The sequence below is a fragment of the Anopheles bellator genome, chromosome 1 (assembly GCF_943735745.2).
Source record: "Anopheles bellator chromosome 1, idAnoBellAS_SP24_06.2, whole genome shotgun sequence".
In the NCBI taxonomy this organism is placed as follows: domain Eukaryota; kingdom Metazoa; phylum Arthropoda; class Insecta; order Diptera; family Culicidae; genus Anopheles; species Anopheles bellator.
The window spans coordinates 13,751,810-13,773,508 of NC_071285.1; the positions used below are offsets into that span (position 1 = coordinate 13,751,810).

General features: G+C 49.7%; 1 protein-coding gene and 1 non-coding gene across 2 annotated transcripts in view; one reads left to right on the plus strand and one right to left on the minus strand.

Moving 5' to 3' along the window:
• The window catches only part of LOC131215075 (nephrin-like), a 170,836-nt gene extending 155,129 nt beyond the window's left edge, over window positions 1-15,707 (plus strand). Inside the window, exons 9-22 of the mRNA XM_058209450.1 lie at window positions 419-555; window positions 3,410-3,563; window positions 3,639-3,776; window positions 4,539-4,703; window positions 4,769-4,912; window positions 5,190-5,324; window positions 8,952-9,032; window positions 10,467-10,670; window positions 11,110-11,700; window positions 13,403-13,558; window positions 14,493-14,638; window positions 14,711-14,819; window positions 14,972-15,150; window positions 15,216-15,707. Coding sequence (XP_058065433.1) covers window positions 419-555; window positions 3,410-3,563; window positions 3,639-3,776; window positions 4,539-4,703; window positions 4,769-4,912; window positions 5,190-5,324; window positions 8,952-9,032; window positions 10,467-10,670; window positions 11,110-11,700; window positions 13,403-13,558; window positions 14,493-14,638; window positions 14,711-14,819; window positions 14,972-15,150; window positions 15,216-15,707 — 2,831 coding nt within the window. The remainder of the gene's footprint in view (window positions 1-418; window positions 556-3,409; window positions 3,564-3,638; window positions 3,777-4,538; window positions 4,704-4,768; window positions 4,913-5,189; window positions 5,325-8,951; window positions 9,033-10,466; window positions 10,671-11,109; window positions 11,701-13,402; window positions 13,559-14,492; window positions 14,639-14,710; window positions 14,820-14,971; window positions 15,151-15,215) is intronic.
• Window positions 15,708-17,366: 1,659 nt separating this feature from the next.
• Trnae-uuc (transfer RNA glutamic acid (anticodon UUC)) lies at window positions 17,367-17,438 on the minus strand. The gene has a single exon. It is a non-coding gene; the product is annotated as a tRNA-Glu (tRNA).
• Between the last annotated feature and the right edge of the window lie 4,261 nt (window positions 17,439-21,699).

Sequence of the window (21,699 nt, forward strand, 5' to 3'; positions counted from 1 at the left end):
GAGCTGTCGCCATCGGCAACCCGTTCGGTTCCCGGTTCCGGAGGCGAAAACCGGATAAGCTGATTAAAATTTCAGCTATCATTTAATCGCCTCACCCTAGGGTTAGGGCTGAGAAAAGAAAATGAGCTTCACCGGCGTTCGGCTTGCGGCATTGCGAAGGAAACTGCAATAATTAATCCCGCGAACGCAGCTTCGCGATTTTCGTGCCGTCTGGTTGATGATATTTTAATTCGTAAGCCCATTGAAGGCGACCACACTAAGGTCCGACATCCGTGTCAGCAGAAATCAGGAACGGCTTACAGTTTTGCTGCCATTAAAGTAGCATCACAGGGAAACTGGTGGCTCGAGGTCGTCATAATACGAAAATAGTTTCAAGTCTATCAAACTCTAAAATAAGTCAAATCTCTTCCATCAACAGTTCCTCCAGGGCCACCAATTATTTCGGGATACATCGAAGGATCGATCATACCGGCCGGCACGAAGCAGAAGCTGATGTGTGTATCGTCCGGTGGAAATCCTCTCGCCACGCTCACCTGGTACAAGAATGACAAAAAGGTAAGCTTTTTTATAATATTTCTTACTTGTTGCACCCAAACAAGAAGTAAAGGATCTAATGTTCAAAAAGTAAATTATTGTTTCTAAAGAAAAACGTTTCAAAACAAAAAACCACGAAACAAAGTGGTGCAGTAGCAAAGGAAATCCTTCACGGCAGTCAACAAAAAACGAACTGACAGGGACCAATAGATCCCGGTAAGAAGCGAAAACTGCTGCACCAAACACCGTCCCATTCGCGGTCGGGAGGTCGCAACGACAGGGTTGGTCCGAGCCAAAGTTTATTAAAATATTTTCCCATAAATCAATGGCCGATCCGTTCGAACTGACCACCGAACGGAAGCTCAGAGCCCACAGAAATCCGTGGCCCGAGTTCTTCGTCGGACCGCCGACCGCGGACCTTGCTCTCCGCTGCCCAGCCGGCGACAATCAAAGTCACACTCGGAAGAATAATATCCTCGATAATAAACGCTTAAATTGAATTCCTTTCGAATGGCCACCGTCTGGTGGTGCTTGGTTAGATGTGTGAGAAGCTCGCTACGGTGCACCGTCTGTCCCCGTGGAATGTCCCCGACGGAAGGGATGTGGGACACTCGTACGAGCTCCCGGGCTGCTGTTGTTGTTGGGACATTCTCGAAAACTCCAGTGACCGTTTTTTTGCGTTCCTTCTCGGTTCCCTGCCCGCCATTTTCGGGAGCTCCAACCGGACCACTGGCCAGTGGGGTGAAACGAGCAAATTTTATTGGATATTGGTTTCTCCGCTTCGCTGATGTTTGCCAGCATCGGGCTCACCACCGGAAGCGAAACAAACGAGGTGGCAAGAAGCGGGGACTTTATTTTTGGCTCCCGAACGGAGCCAGCCGATAAGACGATAAGAGTCGTTGGCAGGATGGCCAATGGCTGCAGGACTGCTCGGGAGATATGAATGCTTTATTGGCGCAAGGCTGCCCGGCGTAACGTTCGCGCAAAACGCTTAAAGGTCATTGAAAAGGAGCGCGTGCAAAAAAGGCCTCTTAAAACCGTTCGATAATAAGATAAGACGTTACGCCTGGCACCGGTGGCCTCTTTAGATTGGCGGCTTACAGGGAGAGAGAGAGCAAGAGATAGGGTGCGAAGAGAAGAGGCATTAAATTTTAATTTATATCATCCGATCCATAAATATTTATAACAATAAAATAAACAATATCTCGTTATTATTGCCTTTCAATGCACGCAGCGAGCGTGTTGATGGGTTTTAAAGGGATCGTAACAAGATGCTGGAGAGTACCGAGTGGGCCCTCTACCGGCACGAGCCGGGAGATGGGCACTGGATTTTATTTATGGCAGCTGTTCTTTTTTTTTTGCTTCGTCCTTTCGTCTGCCGAACTCCCTTCAAGAGCCTCTGGCCGATCTCACGGTCCCTTTTTTCTGGGAATTCCTCCCTCTCGGGAAACGGCTTTTTACGATGCCGAGGGATTGGCTTGAAGAAGATTTCCACGACAAAGCTCAGCCCAGCGTGTGTTCCGGTCGCGATTGATAAAAAGCGAAAATTTCATATCCTTCCGTGTGGTGGTCGCCTTCGACGAGCCAATCCCATTCATAATCGATCCACTGTGACAGATTTTCCACCTCCGTCAGCCTTTCGCCCTTCCGAAAGTCTTCCTCAAAATGATGATGGTTAAGGTTGGCGACCGTTGTTGTCTCAGAGCCGAAAAGCCCCCTCCGCACGGTAATATTCGGGGGCGCGCGCCTGTGATTGAATGGTATTAAATTTGCTAACTGCAAACCGTTGGCCATCCACTTGGCTCTGACACTTGCGCTTTGACCTTGACGGACGAAGCTTCGATCGCCTGGCCTGGGGACGGCCCGAATGGTGATAAAAGCGAATGTGTGTCCCTTTTTATGAGGCGGCTTCGGACCGCCTGATGCGCTGGGCCATGGATCAGTTTACGGGATGGGCATAAACCGGGCAGATGAACAATGAAACGGTTAAGCACGTCGTTCCGGCCGGCGGCAGGGTCTCGGTTCGGCTTGCGAAGGGCTTTCAGAAAACCTTTTCGAGTGTGAAAATTTCAAATAATTTACTCCGATTGCCTCCCAAATCAATCATGTATGGGAGTTATGGCTTGGCACGGCATCGGCTTCTAATCGGATGGTAAATTTTGTCACTTTGTGCGACGGGTGTAACTAATACGGCCATCAGGACACGATTAGTTTTCAAATCTGACGACGGAGCGCTTCGGATTGCCTACATTTAGGCGTGTGCGGGAAACATCAAGGAAACTTGATGATTTTTTCAGTCGGGACCGGACATCTCAGTCTGTTCAGCCATCACGACCGTAACGCACGAGTAAGCTGACATAAGACAGCCTGTCAGCGACGGGCGTGGTGTGAATGTGTTCCGAGAAAGAAGCAATGGCAGTTCCTGGAACGCGCTCGTTTCACCAACGAACCATGGATCGCTACACCGCCCCGATGGGCCCTCGTCTGCTCTCTTTCACGCACTCCTGGGGGCAACTATTAATATCATGCTCATACGCTCATAACTAATTCAAAATTCATTGCTCGTAAGACCAGTTCGTCAGGATGGTCGCGTAACGAAAGTAACAGACGTTCGCTACTGACGTATACGGCGTCCCTCAGCCATGGTGGGTCCCTATTTTACACCACAGATCGCTTCTCACTATCATCGATACACTCCGCACTGGGTTGTCGCAGGTTCGCCTTCTCCGGCCCTCGGGCCGACAGAAATGTAATATGCAAAACTCGCCGGCAGAACGACACGAAATAAGTTCATGAATTTTTATAAGACCCTCCGAGTAAATGCACCGATGGCTGACTCTCGATCCGCTGGGGATTCTTTGCGTGTACTTTGCAGATCCAATCCGTCAGCCGAACCACGGACCAATCGGTTTCGGCCGAGCTGTCGATACTGGCGAACGTCACCGACAATCAGGCCCGGTACCGGTGCGAGGCGCACAATTCGGCCACCGAGATTCCGCTCTTCGAGACGAAGGTCCTCGCCGTGCACTGTGAGTATTCCGAGAATGCGGGGGGCGCTACCGTTGGGTTGGATGGACTGTTCAATAAGATGTTTTTTTTCCCAGTCGCTCCGGATACGGCCAAAGTGCGCGTCGAACCGACGGAGCTGCGACCCGGCATCGAGGCCACGCTGGTGTGCGATTCCAGTTCCAGCAATCCACCGGCGAAAATTTCCTGGTGGCACCAAGGACTCCCGCAGGAAGGTAAGTTCGTCTTCGGCAGTGTACGGCTGTGTGCGGACCCAAAAGGGCCGCGATTTGTGTGTCCATGGGAGATCGTTATGTAGATTCTTGAATGGAAAATCGAAATTTTCCGGAAGCACCGAAGCGCGCGGAATGTTCAGCTCAATCGGAGTTTGGGCCTGCCAAAAGAACTCAAGATATCTTAGTGCTTTAAAAACTTTAATGTATTAACACATTAGCGACAGCATTTCATAATTAATCTGATTAGTAAACTTTCAACGATTCTGCTTGCGTGACCCATCTCGTCCTTTTGCTTCAGTTGTGCAACTTGGCCAAGCAATGCCAAATGTCGAAGAATATGTCAACTTCGTTCGGCTGGCTTATTATGACGAGCTTAAGCCATAAGAGAGTTAGGAGCAGATGCTCCAGCATTGACAGGAGCGTACACGAAGCGCATCCTGTCCATGCCATTAGGGGGCCCACCAGTCTCTGCTTCCGGTAGGTGCATGTTACGACACACACCGGAAAGCAACAGATCCCGGGCGGTACGGTCCGTTGCACCGACCCGGAATAATACGGTGACGGTAATGGAATTCAACAAGAATTTACGCAACTCATCCGCATCCTGGGCGGTTGGAAGCGCACCTCCGGTGAATCCTTCCTCTTTAGAAGCTTTTAGTGGTGGCTTTCCTGGTCCCGAGTCCCCCCGACCAGCCATCCAGACCCAGCCTCCGTGACCTCATCTGACTCTGACTCTTGATCGAACTTTTGCGTCACGGACAGGTTCGAACGGCACGTCCAAGCCGGGCCTGTGGAGTGGCACCGTGTCCTCGCTGGAGCTGAAGCTGAACATCACGCAGGATATGAACGGCCACGTCTACACCTGCCAGAGCACCAACGAGGCATTACAGCGCAGCATCAACGTGGCCGTCAACCTGCAAGTACTATGTAGGTATTTGGCGGGGACCCATCCCAATGTTCTTCTTTCCAAACACCAATGTTTTTATTTACAGTCGCACCAAAGTTCTCGCCTCCGACGATGACCAGCGTTAGCGGCGTGGAAGGTGAACCCCTGACGGTGGCCTTGCTAGCGACCGGCAACCCGATGTCCATCGCCTACACCTGGACCAAGGATGGGCAGCCGATAACGGAGACCGGTAGGTTTCGTGCTCGTACAACAAACTTCGGGTTCGGCCGAACTTCGGAACTACGGAGGGAAACCCCTGGTCAGGCCGAGAAAGTCCATCAATGTGTACAAACGACGGTTTGGTGAACCTGACCGCATCCTCCATTAAGATAATCTGTCCGATTAATCCAAAATCTGATTCGCTCTCTCTCTCTCTCTCTGTCCTGTTCGCTCACGAAACATCCCGACACGGAATGGACGTAAAACTTTGGACCCAACAACAACCCGACCCGAACAACAAACCGCAGGTGTACCGAGAATCGTCTCCGAGGGACCGATCCTGAACGTTACCCGCCTGAAGCGGACCGACGCCGGCGTCTACACATGTGAGGCCGTCAACTCCCAGGGGTCGGCGATGATTAATATCACGGTGCAGGTCAAGTGTAAGTAACCGTTGGCTGTACAAACTGTTTACGGTCCACGAATGCAGCACCGGCCATTGGTGGCCAGTAAGCGGCTCACCCATTGGGGAGGATAGAGAGAGAGAGAAAGAGTAATGGCTTCCTTGGCAGTGATTCGCTTTCGGAGCGTTGGCGGGTGGCCAAACTCGAAACAAGAACCGCGTCACGTGTCAGCAGGGCGAGAAGCCTTCAAGGAGTTTCCGTTTTTTTGTGTCGCTAACCATCAGTACGTGTTTCGGCGAATCCTTGCTCTCAAACAAAGTCCTCGAAGTGGCCTTTTCTTATATGTCTTAAATGGCTGAACTTTGAATTGAAGTAGAGCATTTGGTAAATTTTTTAAAGGACCTCAAAAACACACATTGAACTATTTAGAAAACTACAAAACAATTTATTTGAATACATTTTCAAAATATAGTTAAAAAAGTAGTGCGTTTATCAACAAATAGTTTCAAATAGAAACATAAAAAATTGTGCTGTGTCATCCAGTAAAGCCGACCATCAAAAGAATGTCGAGCGGATTGATAAAATTCCACTTCAGGTCCCCGGATCAGACGGGGCCGCGAGCTCCACTCCGTGTTCGTACAAATTCCCGTGTCGTGTACACAAATTGATAAAACGAATTCCTTCATCTGCGCACTTTATCATGTTAACTTCAGGCCGCGCAATGCCCCACATGTCCACCGGGGCCGCCGGGCCACGTTAATACACAGATCGCTGCTGTGGTGAAACAAAAACGCACGATTAGAAAGATGGCAGCGGCGACGGCCTACCATCGGTTACGGTCGGTCCACCGCTTGGCAGCAGCGAGCATAAGTCATAAATTGTGCCAACATATTCATTCGCCAGCCCAACCGGACCGGGTCTGCGTCTCGGCCTCGGAAGGTCTTAGCTGCCGTGGACCGTGTGGCCGTCCGTAGTAGTTTCGGAGCTTCCGAACTACTCTCGAAAGCCACCGTGGGAAAACGGCCCAGGCTGTGTGACACAAACACTCGCACACCGCCGGCATACAGCCGGCGCCGGGACACCGAACGGTCCACGATGGCCATCAAACGGTGGAAGATATAATGTGTGATTTATTTGATAAAATTACTGTTTTATATCCGGTCATCAATCACCGCCGGAAGGTGCCGCCGGCGCGTTTCCCGGACGCTGTTGACGCTTTAGCGACCAGTTTTATCCTGCTCCGGCCATCAACCTCCCCACCACACACGTTGGTTGGAAGTGATTTTTGGAATAGCGAATGAAGATATCGTCCTCAACGAACCGACCACCGAGAGCACTCCAACGCAATCCTGACCGGCTGGCTGGTTGAGCGGGGAAAGCGGGGAAATTTATCCTTTTCCATTTCGGGTGGCCAGCTGGAATCGGGCACCCGTGGGCACGGATTGATGGTGGCGGACCGTCGAAGGAGAAGCGTTTGACGACCGAAACTATCGTGACGATCCTTTGACGTGCTCGTTCGGTCTGCGAAATGTCGTTGGGCTCGTTGGACCGGGCATCGGAACATCTCGTGCCGCCTATCACGCGTGAGCCCGGCGATCATGTAAACGGTAATGTCCCCACCGATCCGGGACTGGTGCGCAAATGGTGCGTAAATAATGGATTAAAAGTGTTGCTGCGACCCACTCGAAACCGGTAACGAGCGGTCGGTGCGTGGTTTTTGTGGTGTCCGCGCTACCAATCCACCGATCCTTGCCGATTCGAGCCCGCGAGCGTCGAGCATAATAATCTGATTAATTACGCCGCCATCAATCATGGGCTGCCTTTGTTTTTGCTTCACCATTCGCGTTGGCTGGACGCTGACGACCGCCGACCGCCGACGGCTGACAATCGAACCAATAGACACAACAAACCAAACATTCATCTCCAATTAGCCGCAGGACCCTTCGAAGGACCCTAATCGGCGGCGTATTTCTTTTTGCTTTGCTTTGCGACCTATTTTGGGTGGCCCTGGACGGTCAGCGTCTCGTAACGACTGCTTAGAAATCGGCGAAGCAATCGAAGGAAGGGAAACGATGCACGGAAAACCTGGACCGCTGTTGAAAGTCGTTAAAATTAACCATTAGCGTCCCGGTGTCAAATCGAGCGTGACGATCGGCCCCACGCCGATGCTCAACTCACCATTTGTTTGTCACCCATTACGGTCCCTAACGGTGATGTTTTATGTTGCGGTGCTTAAAGTGCTGTAAATGGCTGGGGCTGGCTGGCCAATCATTGCTCAATAGGAAAGAAATCAATTCCCTCTATGGATGATCCTTTTTCTCCATTCTCTCTATTGCTCTCTCTGGCTTAATTCTTTATAACCTCAATTACTGCGACTCCAATGGCGACCACAATCCGTGCCCAATAAAAGGAGCGCTTGTAGTAGTTTGTCCCCGTACCATCCGCAGCGGGTGGCCACGTCGTGCATTTTGTATCACAAATCTCGAATTAAGTTTTCAAATACGACGACGACGATGGTGCACGAATTCGTGGAAGGATCTGACGCGACGGTCCAACGGAGGACCGGACCGAAAGTCCCGGCGGCTCCCATGGCAGCCAAATTTGTCGCTCGCACCCCATTCGGTGGCTGTGCTGACAATGACACGATGATTACCACCCGGTGTGACCACCACCACCAGCACCACACATATCTTCTTTCTTTCCGGTCTTAAGACCCTCCCGCCGGGCGGTGCGTGCCGGTGAAAGGAGCATGTGGTGAGCGAATTTGTTCGCCGAAAATCGATAGAAGCGTAGAAGTTGTCCTCGCGTCCTGGCGACACGTGCGCTTAGCCCATCACATACCGTTGCTGCCAGAGTGGGGTGTGATCCCGACAGGTGGAACGAACCGTATCACTTTCCGCCGTTACGTTGAAGTCTGCCTCACGCCCCACAAGAAGGTGGAATTTTGGTCGCGTTGTCTCGTAAACAATGGGAACAATGTGGAAAATCTAGACCCCCCCTGCCTTGACCTTGGCCAGCGGGGATGGCTTTCCCGTGTGTGGGTTCGGGTTCGGGTGTACTTCAATTGACCTTCCCTCGTCGCCGCACTACGGGGAGCCGCAGTCCGTTGAATCCACGCTCCGGTCGTTCCGATCCCGACTTGTCTTACGTTTAATGGAGAAAATAAGATTAACCCACACCGACCACACATGAACGTGCTGCAATCGTGATCTCGGAACTCGGGACTCGTCCCGAAAGTGTAAAGCCACTAAGCAGCAGCGATGGGTTTTGGTGGTGGCGAACTGCACGCTGATGCCACATTTTGGATGGTCGGAAACTTTGCTGCAATAAGTAAAACACGTATTAGAAGCGCAAGATGTTTGGTAGGTAGGTCTGGTGCTGGCCAATTGACGTAATCAAGCGCTACGTGCGTCACCCGCAGCGCCATTGCAAAGTGGTGGACTTCATCTGGCACAGAACTGAAACTCGCATTCTCCACATGCGATAAAAATATCGTTCCTTTTCAAACTACAATTTGCCGTTCGATCCTTACAGCATTTCGATAACATTCCGCCTAAACAGCGTTCACGTTCGACGTTTGATTTTCATCGCATATGTTGCAATATGTTATCAAATCTAACTAAAATCCGATTTATCTTTTTCTTTCTTTTTCACTCTGCCGTCCAGATGCTGCCACGATCCAATCCGTTTCGGAGAATGTAATCGTAAATCCGGGCGAAAACGCAACACTAAACTGCACCGTCGACGGTAAGCAATCGGTGTCCGCGAACGGGGTTTATGCTTTATTCGCCCTAACAAGGGCCCGGCTCATCTTTCATCTCTCGATGGGACATAAAATATGTTACGGATGCGTTTTATATTACCTCAACCCCGGTGGCCCCGTACTGGCGCGGAACTGTTTGATGGGCTGAACCGAGTGCCATCGACGAGACGAATTTCATCGCACCGATTCCGACGGCGGATGTTATTGAACATTATTGATTTCTTTTTTATTTGCTTCATTTGTGGAAAAAGCAATAGTGAATTGGTTGGCCAACGCCATTTGGAAATCGTTTTGAAGTAACACCGATCGGTACTGCATCTAAACGATGAGCGTAGGCTTTTGGGTTTGTAAATTAAAAACGGGTCAACCTCACACACGCGGGTCAGGAACCGAAAATGGAAAGTCCCCCCCTCCGGAGGGAAGTTATTACGTGGCATGGACTTTTCCGACCGCCTTTAAGAGCCGCTTCGAGTGCTTACGATGATGCAATCGGCAACTTTTCGTGCCTCGAATGTTAGTGCTCCCGTAGCTTTGGTCTATCGTGACGTGGCGAGTCCTTGCGAATTCCATCGGACATGACCACAAATCGGACTCGCGTTCGTTAGAGTGCCGCGGTTAAGTGGAGTGTCCTGGTCCGAACATTTTTTTGTTGCTGCATTTCGATAGGCTGAGGGTCCTTTTTCCGGCCGACCATGCCAACATGCACACATGACAGTGGCAGGTTTTGCCCGTTCTGGGGCCAAGAAAGTGGCACGAAAAACTCACCAACTCGCCGCGACCCGGCAACAAGCGGGTTGAATGGCCACCACCCGTTGGTCCAGTAAGCCGGTCAGCACTCCGAGGCTTCCGAGTGCCCGGTCCGAGTGCTCCAGGTGGGAAGGGCAAAAATGAAAAGATGGAATTGCTAGAATAACACGAATTGTGCCACGGGACCGCGGGAACCGCTCGCTGGTTGGGCTAGTGTTGAGTTTTCGGAGAAAAAAACCGGCTTGTGAAATCCATAGCACTGGTACTGCTGCAGTTGCCACTGCTGCTGTTGACTACTATCAGCGAATAAACAGAACAGCTTCCATCACCACCGGCGCAAACACACAAACAAGGCCGGGCCCTCTATCGCCTCGGCCGCAGCAGCAGCAGCAGCGCCGCGCAGATGAACTTTCTACGACCACGCAATTCACAATTTTCCGTGCCAACTGACACGTCCTTCTGTGCTGAGAGCTATCTTGACCTGCGCCGCGCTGGGCGGCGGGAGAGGAAAAAATAAACACGGCTCACCTAGGCGCGCCCCACTCGTTCCAGATAGGCGTTCCTTGCTGTCATAAACTTCAATGCCGGGCCGGGGCGGAGGGCAGAAGGCAGGAGGCAGAAGGACCATTCCGTGCGCCCGTACTGTACGCTTCCACTTTGCATTTTCACAGGAAACCCATTAACGCCGGAGCACATTCGCTGGGAGCGCACCGGGTACGACCTGGCCGGGAAAACGTCAACGACCTACGCCAACGACACCGCCAGCCTGCTGGTGCGGGACGCGCACCGGGACGACGTGGGACATTTCCGGTGCATCGCCGATAATCGTGTCGCGAGCAAGCCGGCCACTCGTGACGTTCTGCTGATTGTCAACTGTAGGTGCTCCCGTTGTTACTTTTTTACCGTTTGCCATTTTTAGCCGCCACGCGGGGTTTATAGGTTCGCCGGAATGGGTTCGCCCCTACGCCGAATCAGCGTTTTATCCAGTTTTGAGTGTCCCATTAAGATTTAGAGCAGCGGAAATTGACTATGTGAATTTTGGGGGCTTACGCTTACCCCATTTTCAGGCAGTTTGCAGTTTACCAGTTACGCCAAGAGTTCAGTTCATGTTTCGGTCGTTTTGAAACTTTTATGCACCGCACCAAAAATAATACACTTCCCATTGCATACTGTTAGGCGCGGAGTTAAAAAGCTTTTCGAATGCGCCTTAACGTATGCAATCTTAGTGCTGTTGTCTCTTTTTCGGATTTTAACGACAAAATTTTCATTTGAAATGGCTTCTTACAAACGACACATATTCTATCCCCATGACAGTTGCACCGGAGATCGACAAATCTCCGGCGATGCTCCGAGCTGCGGCCGGTGCTGGAGAACGCGCCGAGCTTCCTTGTCGTGCGCAGGCGGCTCCAGGTCCGGTCTTTCGCTGGTTCCGCGCCGGAGTCGAGCTGCGCGTCAACCAGACAGCCAAGTATCAGGTGGCTCAACGGCAGCTCGATCCACTGACCCACGAGTCCGTGCTGCTGATCGAGCACACTTCTTCGAGCGATTACGGCGAGTACGAGTGCCGGGCAGAGAACGATCTTGGCACGGGCAGTGCCATCGGTCGCCTGGATATTAAATCACCTCCGGAACCACCGGCCACCCTTGCGGTGCTCAACGTAACGCACAACTCCGCGACACTCGGCTGGACACCCGGGTTTGATGGTGGCCATCGGGCAACGTATCGCGTGCGGTACCGGGAAGCCTCCAGCGATCGGTACCGCTACGAGGACGCGGCTCCGAACGAGCAGCACCTAACGATAACCGGGCTACGGAGCGACACACTCTACCTGTTCTCGGTGATGGCCGCGAACGTGCTTGGCTCCAGCAAGTACCTTCCCGATCTGACACGAGCCCAAACCAGAGGTATGAATTCAAGATACAAATATACGCACCCTTAGGATTAGAGCTAGCATCCAGGTGGCCATCACAGTGTTCCGGGTTTCCCGGAGGATAGATGAAGAAAAAGGTGCCACTACGCAGGCGTCCGATTCCGGGCCCGGAAGTGAACGCTTTCACTCAAATTACAGCGGTTTTTAATTAAAATTGAAATTAATCCAAACCCCCGGTGTCCTGCCGCTTGAACCGGGGTCGTCGTCAGGGTCGGCGCCATTTTTCTTCATCTATCTTTCTGCGGTTCACACCGGCCGTAGAAACCCCGGCCAGCAACAAGCATTCGGAGCACCTTTATCAACTGGGGTTCTAAAAGATCATCCCTTACCCGCAGCAGCAGCAGCAGCAGCAACAGCAACAGCTTCACATTCCTCTGTGGTGGCCCCTTCGCTGGAGTCCTCCTCGCCTTTCCAGGTGGACTCCGGTTCCTTCGGTTCGTCCGCACTGCTGATGCTCGTCACCGGCGTCGCCGCCGGCATCGGGCTGGTGCTGCTCAACATCCTTCTTATCGGCTGCTGTCTCTACCGACGCATCGGCCAACCGACTCCGGCTGCTACGCCTGACCGCAAGCGGTCCTCCCTCGGTAATGCCCTCCTCCGGCGTTCGTCGCGTTTCCGGTTCGATGATGGTTTCCCCACGGTTCGCTAGAGTGGTGTTGCTTGTTTTTTTCAAACGGCCCCCATTAAGCTATCCGCTCGTGTCGGTTGGTGGCCACACCGGTTGATGGTTAGCGAAGGCACCAGCTTTGGTGGTAATTATTTTTTGATATCTCTTCGGAATAGACGCGAGTGGTTGGATGTCGGTTTTTGGGTTGGATCCGGTAGAAACATCATTTCTTTGGGAATCGCTTTGCGTGTCTGACTTTTTCCCCGGATGCCGCTGGCTGATGATGGCCGTTCGCCCGATATTGACCGAGCAAACAATGCACCGTGGCGCTGCAGTTGCGCTTTCACCATTTAGTTACTCCGCAGTAATTACGCTAAGTGAAGGAATCGACAGCGGACTGGCTCTTGCCAGCTGACCAGCGATTGATGGGCGAGTCTATTACGGAAATTGAAGTTGCATTCGATCGTTTGGAGAAGCGAAGCTTTTTGTGCGTTTTCCTCGAACTGTTCTGAGTGTTGATGTGCTGCAGGAAACGCTTTTCTATTATTTTTGTTTCAATTGCAATAAATTCGCTTATTAGTTTTGCTCTAGATACTATTGCGTGGTTAGTAGTTAACTGAAAAAGTGTTGGATGCAATTTAGCGCGGTGTAGTTCTTCTCAATTTCTTGTCTATTTTTCAGCAAGGTTTGTGTTGCTTTTTCCATTTACTTCTTTCCTGTTTTCCTTTGATCGATTTGAGTCTAGATTTTTTTCTGAAACTATATGAAACCCTAGAGTAGTGCAATGCAGAATGCTTGTTCCTGATCCTGGGTCAGAATGCTGCTGCTACTGTTGCTGTAGTGGCAATAAATTTTACGTTCCTTCTGCTTTGTTCAGCCCGACAGTTTTCATTTGCATTGCTTTTTTTCTGTTTTCGTTTCATTTGCCGACGTTCGCTTACAACGGACACGCAACGCCATCCGGTACACCACTCCGTTCGGACGCATGGACATATCGCGGACGGCGCTACTTCAACGCACTTCATTCCACATTCCAAACAAAAAAACAACGCGACACACCTTACGACAGGATCGGAAGTGACGGTGCCACCGGAGCTGAGCGAAAAAGCGGAACTGCCCAGCTTCGTGATGTTCTGCATCGCCCTGGCCGGCCTCTGCCTGCTGATCGTCAACGCCGGCCTGGTCGCCTGGTTTGTCATGAAAAAGCGCTCCAAAGGTAAACGAAGCCCTCCACGGTAGGTGGCCATCGGAGCCGGGGCCGAGGCCGGGTCTGGTGTCCAGGTTCGGTCGGGGGTTTTTGCGAACTTTCCCGGATGCTGCACGGCACGGCCGCAGATGCGCTTGTTGTCTAACATCGGCTTAAAGTTCGACTTCCGGCCACTTTTAATGCGCTTTCTAACAAAGCTCATCAATCATTCGGGAGCAACGCAGGCAGCAGCATTGGGTATATGTCGTGCTCGAGTGTTTGAGCTTTCGTTAACGTTTAGATTATTGCACAATACGCCGCTGGTTAAATGTTGTGTTAATCGCATGCTTATGCTTGTTAGTGAGGCTTTTTATTTGCTGTGGCTTATCTGGTTGCGAAACAAGTTCGATTCATCGAAATTTACAGCTTCGATTCGGGTGCCCATTTTTTGCTGGCCCCACAACTCATCGCATCCGATTCGGGCGTGCTAATCCGCACGATCGAACCGCAAACCAAACGTCCTCAGTCACGACAGGAAACGATTATGGTGGCGGCCGCTTAATCCGATATGCTGGATGCGACCGCGCGAGAAAATCATCCTTGTCCTGTGGACCGCAGGTGTCGACACAGGGACATCAATCATGATTATGACTTGACTCATCGCGCTGCTATCATCAGCGAGCGAGCGGAAACAATACACAAATCGGCCCGCCGCTCGGCACTAATCTTTGTGCCGAAAGGAATGCAGCATAATGATTGCGTGTGTATTGATTCCTCATTTTATTGGTTCCTCAGTGTCTTACATCACTAAGCCGCGACTGCAGCCTAGATGATTTGGGGACCAAATTGATTTATGGTGGCCCCGATTGGCCTCGACACGCCAGTACCGAAGCGGAAACCGAACCGGAAACCGATAGACCTTCGCAAGCCCATTCCGATCGTTAATGAGTTTATTTTGAACCATGCACAACAGGCTCGTCGAATCCGGGCAGCAAGTCGGCCACCTTCGAGATGTACGCCCCAAGCTCGTACAACGACACGGTGACGGGTGAAACACTATCGAGCGTCTCGGAGAAGAGTGACGCATACTCGAACGATGGCAGCCAACCGGACTGCATGGTAACGAACGAGCGCGTGTATGTGTGTATCGAGGATGGAATCTCGTTATTAAAATCCTCTTAACTTTTCCAGGACGAAACTCGGCAAAAGGCTGCCTCGACGTATCTGGTGGACGGCAACGACTTACCGCCACCGCGGTACCAGCAAGACGGCAGTCTCCCGCACTACGTCAGTGACGGCGGTAGCGGAAGTGGTAAGCCCTTCTTCTTATTTCAACATTTTTGTACAACCGAACTGGGGGGGGAGTTTATGTTGAATTTATTTGCTGTCAATTCGGTTCTCGAGTGAATTGTGATTGAAATATTTCACGCGCAACATTTCTCTCTACTTTAGCGCGGACAAACACCTTGCCGCATCCGGGACACAACCCGCCGATGGGATTCGAGCAACGCATTCTTGAGGAGCAAGTCCTGGGACCGAGCAGCTACATTACGACTCCTTCGCCCGGTCCTCCGATGGATGGGTCGTACTACAATATGAACAGTGGCCGGTACCTCTCCTATCCACCCATGGTATGTAACGGCTGGCCACGACAGGAATTGTACCGCAACCGAACGCGTTCTTGTCCTTGTTGCAGGAACCCGAAAGTGCTTCCGAAACATTGCGCCGCATCGCACGGACCATGGTTCCACCGCCGGACGTAACGCATCACACACTGCCGCACAGGTCCCACGAGGGTAGCCTCTCGGCGAACGTCCCACTAGCGAGCCTTAGCGGTAACATCGCGAACGCCGTCCAATCGACACCTAAACAACCTCAAGGAATTCTTAAAGATCCCAAGCGCAGCAACAGCAACGTCAGCGGTACGCTGGCTATTTCGGCCCTTTCAGCGCACCCGACGCAGTATCAGCAGCAAGCAACAATGGCTCCTTACGATCCGTATGCCGGTAGCGGCGGACCAAGCGGTTTGCTGACGATGGCACCACACGCCATCTCGCCGTTAGGCAATGGGTCCCAACTGGCCCAGCAGGGGATGCTGATGGGAACGTACGATCCGCCGGGAAGCTCGAGCCTCGCATCGTACAACGTGTCCCTCGGATATACGGACGCCGACGGTCATTTGGTGTAGTGAAGGGTGAGGTTTAACGTCTGAAGACGTGTTCTCTGGAGGCCATGCGACGGTATTGCTTAGGAAGCTAAGGAAAGGTGAAGAAAGTATAGAAACATTGATTTACTTTTGGAATTTACTCTTATTTGGCGGCGATGATTATGAAACTCTTAAGAAAAGTGGCCAATATCGTCCTCAGTCTTGGTTCGGCACGCTGTAATTGCTAAACCGTGCTTGAATCAGTACATTTTTTGCAAACTAAAATCAACCCCAAATCCGTTGTAGTTTTAATTATAAATGTACAGCAATGTAAATAAAAATTATAAATATTTTTAAGATGTTTAGATTGAACTAAAAAAACCTTTGAAGCTGTTGAAGCTACTCGAACTTTGCTTTGAAGCTTTGAATGAAATGATGCAATAATATTGATAACAAACGATCGAAACGCAGTTCGCAATTGTCAATTACACACCTAACGTTAAGCATATGCTTTTACCAAAAACTTATCAAAATATAACCTTTTAAGTTTGTTTTAATTTAAGGTAAAGGGCGTTTCTGTTATAGTTGACCCAGCTGCAGGATTTTCTATTGTCAAATAAATGAACGATAGTTTCGTGGCTCGTACGTCTTATTGCCAATACCTCAACGTTGAAAAACGCCCCGATTAGATATCAAAAGACATGGCAGTTTTAAACTGTATTAGCCTTAGTAAACATTAACTTACGATTTACGGAACGACATCGTTTGCTAGTGTAAGAAAACTGTTAGAGGCCAAAGAGACGTGACAGAGTTGAAGCAGTTAACACGTGCGCGAACGCTTTACGCGATCGCTATTACTTTAAACGGTACATCGAATTTAATGGCACCATGTTTCGCCGAATTGGCTTCCAATATTTTGGTAAAGATATTTCATAGCTAGACAATGCATTAATCGGGTCCATAAGCCTACAGCAAAAAAAATGAGTTCGTTTAACGCATAATAAGTTCTATCCGACAACACTGCCAGATGCATCCGTCAAACGCAGAACTACTCTAATTTGCTACCGATCCGGGTGTTTATTACTATAATAAATCATGTACAAACAGTCGTCCCTTTTCATACCGATGTATAGTATGATCTCATAACTGGTACTCAACACAAGCAGCTGTCGATTTTTTGTCGATGTTTTTAATGCTCCCACGTCACACAACACACTTGCGGTCGTCCGATATTTGCATTTGCGAGAAGAGTACACATTTTAGTAGCATCATTTGAGCGACCCATTACACGTTATAGGACCATAGATAGAAAAATCACTTTAAATACACAATGTAACAATAAGACCACGAAATGTAACTTTTGTTGGTTATACTCAGAAATTCACGGTTTTGGCCATTACAAATCGACCTATAGGTAGTAAGTAATTATTTTTACTACCATTAAACCGGACTACAAAAAGTACGTTAACGATTAATGTAACGAGGGTGTCCAAATCATGTTTAGTTTTCGATAATGCAGGGTAAGTGACTGAAGAGGTAACTGTAACTATTGATTGAATGACGAATTCGAAATACAAGAGCACACAAGTCAATTTCGAATGGAATGAGCTTTTCTAACGAGTAAATAAAAGTAGTAACCTGTACCCATTGTTTGTGTTTCTATTGTTGTATAAATAAACATAAAAAAGAAATTGTTTATATTTCCCATACCGGGAATCGAACCCGGGCCTTCTGGGTGAAAGCCAGATATCCTAGCCACTAGACCATATGGGAGGTCAAAGGTAGCATGAACTTTGGCCTACCGCTACGTTCCGTTGGGTGCATTCTAAGGTCAACTTGATTTTTAGCTCATCTGTACTCCCTCTCAGTGTGTAGTTGGACTTGACAACACACTTTTGCCACCTATTGCAAGCAAAAAATATATCCAATGAATTGCCAGGGTGACCAGGGCTAATTTTATGCTTCGTGTCATTTCCAGCCGTTGGTGGAGACGCCTGGTGTTTAGGGAAACGCACAAAAAAACCAATATAAATGGAGGCGCCTGGTCAGTGGTGAATGAAACTAGTCCATCAATTCCACTATCAATCAACTGTTTTCATAGACTTCAAATCAGGCATTATAAAACCATCCTCCTGCAGAGTGATTAATTTTATGATTCATTATTCCTGCAGCGTTTAATTATGTATTCAGAGCAAACAACACCCGCCGCTTGTCTGGTTTTGCTCCGAGCACCGTGTTTTTCGTTTGACATCAGAGGGCCGTAAAAATGTCGTTTACTTTCTTTTTTCAAAAATAGATTAGACCTAGACCCAGGCGCTGCTAAACAGCTGATCGATGTTCCGCTCCGACGGAAGGTGTAATTTTTAGCAAACGCTGCCAGGGACAATGTAAGCATCGGCATCGGCGTTTCTAGGCAACAGCGAATAGCGTTGCTTACTGCGGTATGTTGCTTTGTTCGAACGTTGTACCGCACTGATCCAATACGCACACCACCAAACGGGGCCACCAGAAAACTCACCAAACCGAAGGAAGGTGCTGAAGAAACAACAAAACCGAAAGGAAAAAAGCAGCAAAATTATACGTTTCACTCTTGCTGCCATTAGTCACCATCAGCACAGTCTGAGCAAAAACATGGCCCAAGCTATGTTTCCTGCGTACACGGCTCTAATCGTTTGCGTGTGTGCGTGTCAAGTGGCCGGTGCGATAGCAACGAGGGCTGAGAGCTGTTGCGCATGCTGTGATTGTATTCGCCACCGAAGATGCGGCGGGCCGCAGTCAACACACAGCTGTTTGGACGTGGTTTGAGATCCTGTCCGACGCTCTTCGTTCGGGTTCGGTTTGTTATGGTCGAATCCCGCAGTAACGAGGAGCACCTGACAGCCGACACTTCTCGAAGTTCGAGAACCGAAGTGGAGCAACATGCAGACCCGATGACTGGTTGTATTGGTGTCATATGCGGGCGCACTTTTCGCGCTAACAAGCTCGGGTAGTAATATGATGGTTTTCCCATGAATCATAGCACACTAAGTTCGCAAACGAATAACGCCAATTCAATTTTAAAACAATTTCCAACATAAGATCAAGTTAATTTAAGCTTCTTACAACAACCATAACATGTGGAGAAGTAAAACAAACACCGATTGATGTAAAGATTTCAAGGTTGCGCTCAACCCTGACGGCATATCCGCAATCCGAAGGAGCGAACCGTACGCACACGGCTTTCCGTTTCAGTCGAGGTCGAAACGTCGTTGCCAGAGGGTGTCCTTTTCGTCGATCCGGGCCCGAACAGGCCCTCCACAATACCGTGCGATCCGACAGTGAGTGACAGTGTTTAGTTCCGCAACGATTCCAGTCCGGTCCGGATGAATTATTCAAAACGCCATCTAACGTTCTGCGAGCCCCTACTCTACTCACACGCTTCCGTTGGCGTCTGGCCTGAGTGGCACATTAAATTTTGAATATCGTTACTGCAACGGAGGCACAGTGGTTGGTTACTTTTGCAGATGGAAAAACGCATCAAAAACGTTCGCCATGCCCGTTTACGCGGAGCTCCACAAACCCTCGACCCATTGGTTGGAGTGAGCGTTCGCTCCGTCCGTCCCCTAAAAAAAGATTCTAATCCCGACGCAGTTACTACACCGAAGCTTGAATCGTTGCGGAAGGTGTGGTGTACGTGTTGAGTTGCGTGCGTGAATATTGTTTCCTTTTTTTCTGGTTTTTGCGTGCATAAATAAAATTAGCTCACGAATCTCTTTCGAGGTGCGCGCAAGAGGTGCTTCCCGAGTTCGATTGCCCCGCTAACGCAAACCCGGAACGGTTGCGAGGATTGTGCTGGCTGGCCGTTAGCTATGGCAGAAAAATGATTGTTGAAATTTTGCTTTCCGCGCGGGTTTCAAATGCGGTTATTTTCAAGATACCACTCGAGGGTGTGACGAAAAGTGAATCGCGTTGGTGATGCGATGCGATGTATTGCGCTTCGAAAACACTCCAAGTGTCACGTCCATAGCTGGTGTGATTTTTATTAAATTATTAAAGTTAAGAGAATGACCAGAATGATCATTAATACGAGAGAATTATAAATGATATAGAGAATGACGAGAGATGACTATGAAAGAAGTACGTGTTGCAGAATCCTGCTACTTTCGTTTCTGTTGAAACCTCACATGAACCTTACATTCAAGTTTATAAGACAAACATTCTTCAATTTGTTCCGCCGTCAGAGTATAAATTATTCAACATAAAATTATGACTTCACCATTGAATCCATATTTTGATGAAAAAACTCACCGCTTCCGGGAAGTGCGACACGTGCAGGTCAACCCTCAAGCAAAACGCGATCGAAGTAAAACACCACTGATCAAACACCAACGAGCAGCAACCAGACGGCCGGTCAGCGGGAAACATAAACCGACCGACCGTTCCGATCGTGGTACACACAGCGGAACGGATTAGACAAGACAACCGCCCAAAGCGCGAACCAAACGGACACTCTTGCCCCCGGGGGCCTTGGCTGGGTGATATTTTTGTAGTCCGGCAGGTCGGCCACCGTCGGTCCGATCTTAAAATATCGACCCCAACGAACGCACCCATTCGTAGTCGAGCCGTGGCCGAGTGAACATCGCGCTCCTCTCAATCTTCGCCAAGTGTGCCCTGCCAAGGGGCAGAGCCGTTGCAGTGCGTTTCCGCGGTCCATCCGGGGAGCTGTGTGCCTGCACAGGTTTGGGAACTGCAAAAACCGGGCCGTGGATTACGGTTTTTGCCTCGCCGACCCATCATCCGCCATCATCTGCGGTCATTTTCCTTGCGCCGTAACAGTCAGTCGGCAGGTCTTCTGGAGACATCCTGTACGTGTGTCTGTGTGGTGTGATAACGAAAGAAGAAAATAGTGCAAAAGTGAAAGCATTAGATAATCGTACCAAACCACCGCAAACCATTTTGTAGTATGAAAAGAGCAGAATCTAAGAAAATGAGGTACCATTTTCATCCCGTTTCTTTGTGAGCCCCGTGGAAAATTGCCTCGGGAAGTAGGCAAAATTCAGTGCAGCCATTTCCCAGTGGCCAGTGAAAAATGGTGACCGAAAAATGTGACACGGGAAAGGAGCGAGTGAAAAAATTTATTTTTAAAATCGTGCGACCAGCCTCATCGTGAGGTACCGAGCCGGTCGGATTTGATCGGTTGGCCGGTTGGCCGGTTTTTTGCTTCGCTCTTTTATTTCCGTTGCTCCCATCTCGTTGCGATCTCTGGCCGACCGAACGGCTGCAGGGCCAGCAACAAGCAGTGCTCGTTGAGAGGGGTCAAAGTTAGCCAGAAAGTGAGTGAGTGAGTCTGTGTTGTTGAGCAGCGGAAAAGCCGCTCCGTGGTTGGTCCGTGCGCTCGCCGCTTTTCCTCTCACAAAGCGCTGTGCGTTGTGTCTGAAGGGAAATCGATGATCTGGTGATCGTAAGGCCCGGTGGATTCGACAGAACGTCCTCTGTGTGTTTCTGTATTTGCTTCCTGTTTGTTTGATTAAGAGTGTATCGTTTGGAGTTTATAAAAAGATGTGTCATACGTGTCGAAGTGCAACTGAGAGCAAGTGGCTCGGCATGTTGATGCTCTTCAAATGTAGTGTGTGCACGCAGTAGGCTAAGCTGCAAATGTTGATGTTAACGGCACACCAATACAATCGAAGCAACCTGTGCTCTCTCAAAATCCAACGACTGAACCGCTGAGTGGCACGGCGGTGAAGTTCGGTCCGTCAACCAGGCGGTGTTTGAAGATCGTCGAAGGCGCGAGATTCAAAATTCTCTCGTTTTAATATCCGAAACTGGTGTTTTGTGATATAAATATGAAAGAAAGTAGCTGCACGTTGGTTTGCTGCTCCCGGTTAGGTGAACCGATATCGGAAAAGAGAATAAGAAAAGGAACTTCAAGAACTGCGGTTCGATGTAGCAGGTAGGTTCAAGTTGATATAAAAATATATATTTCATCACTTAACGGTGGTTAGCTAAGGTTTTTAGCCGATACAGGATTTTTGACAGATTTATCAATCACAAT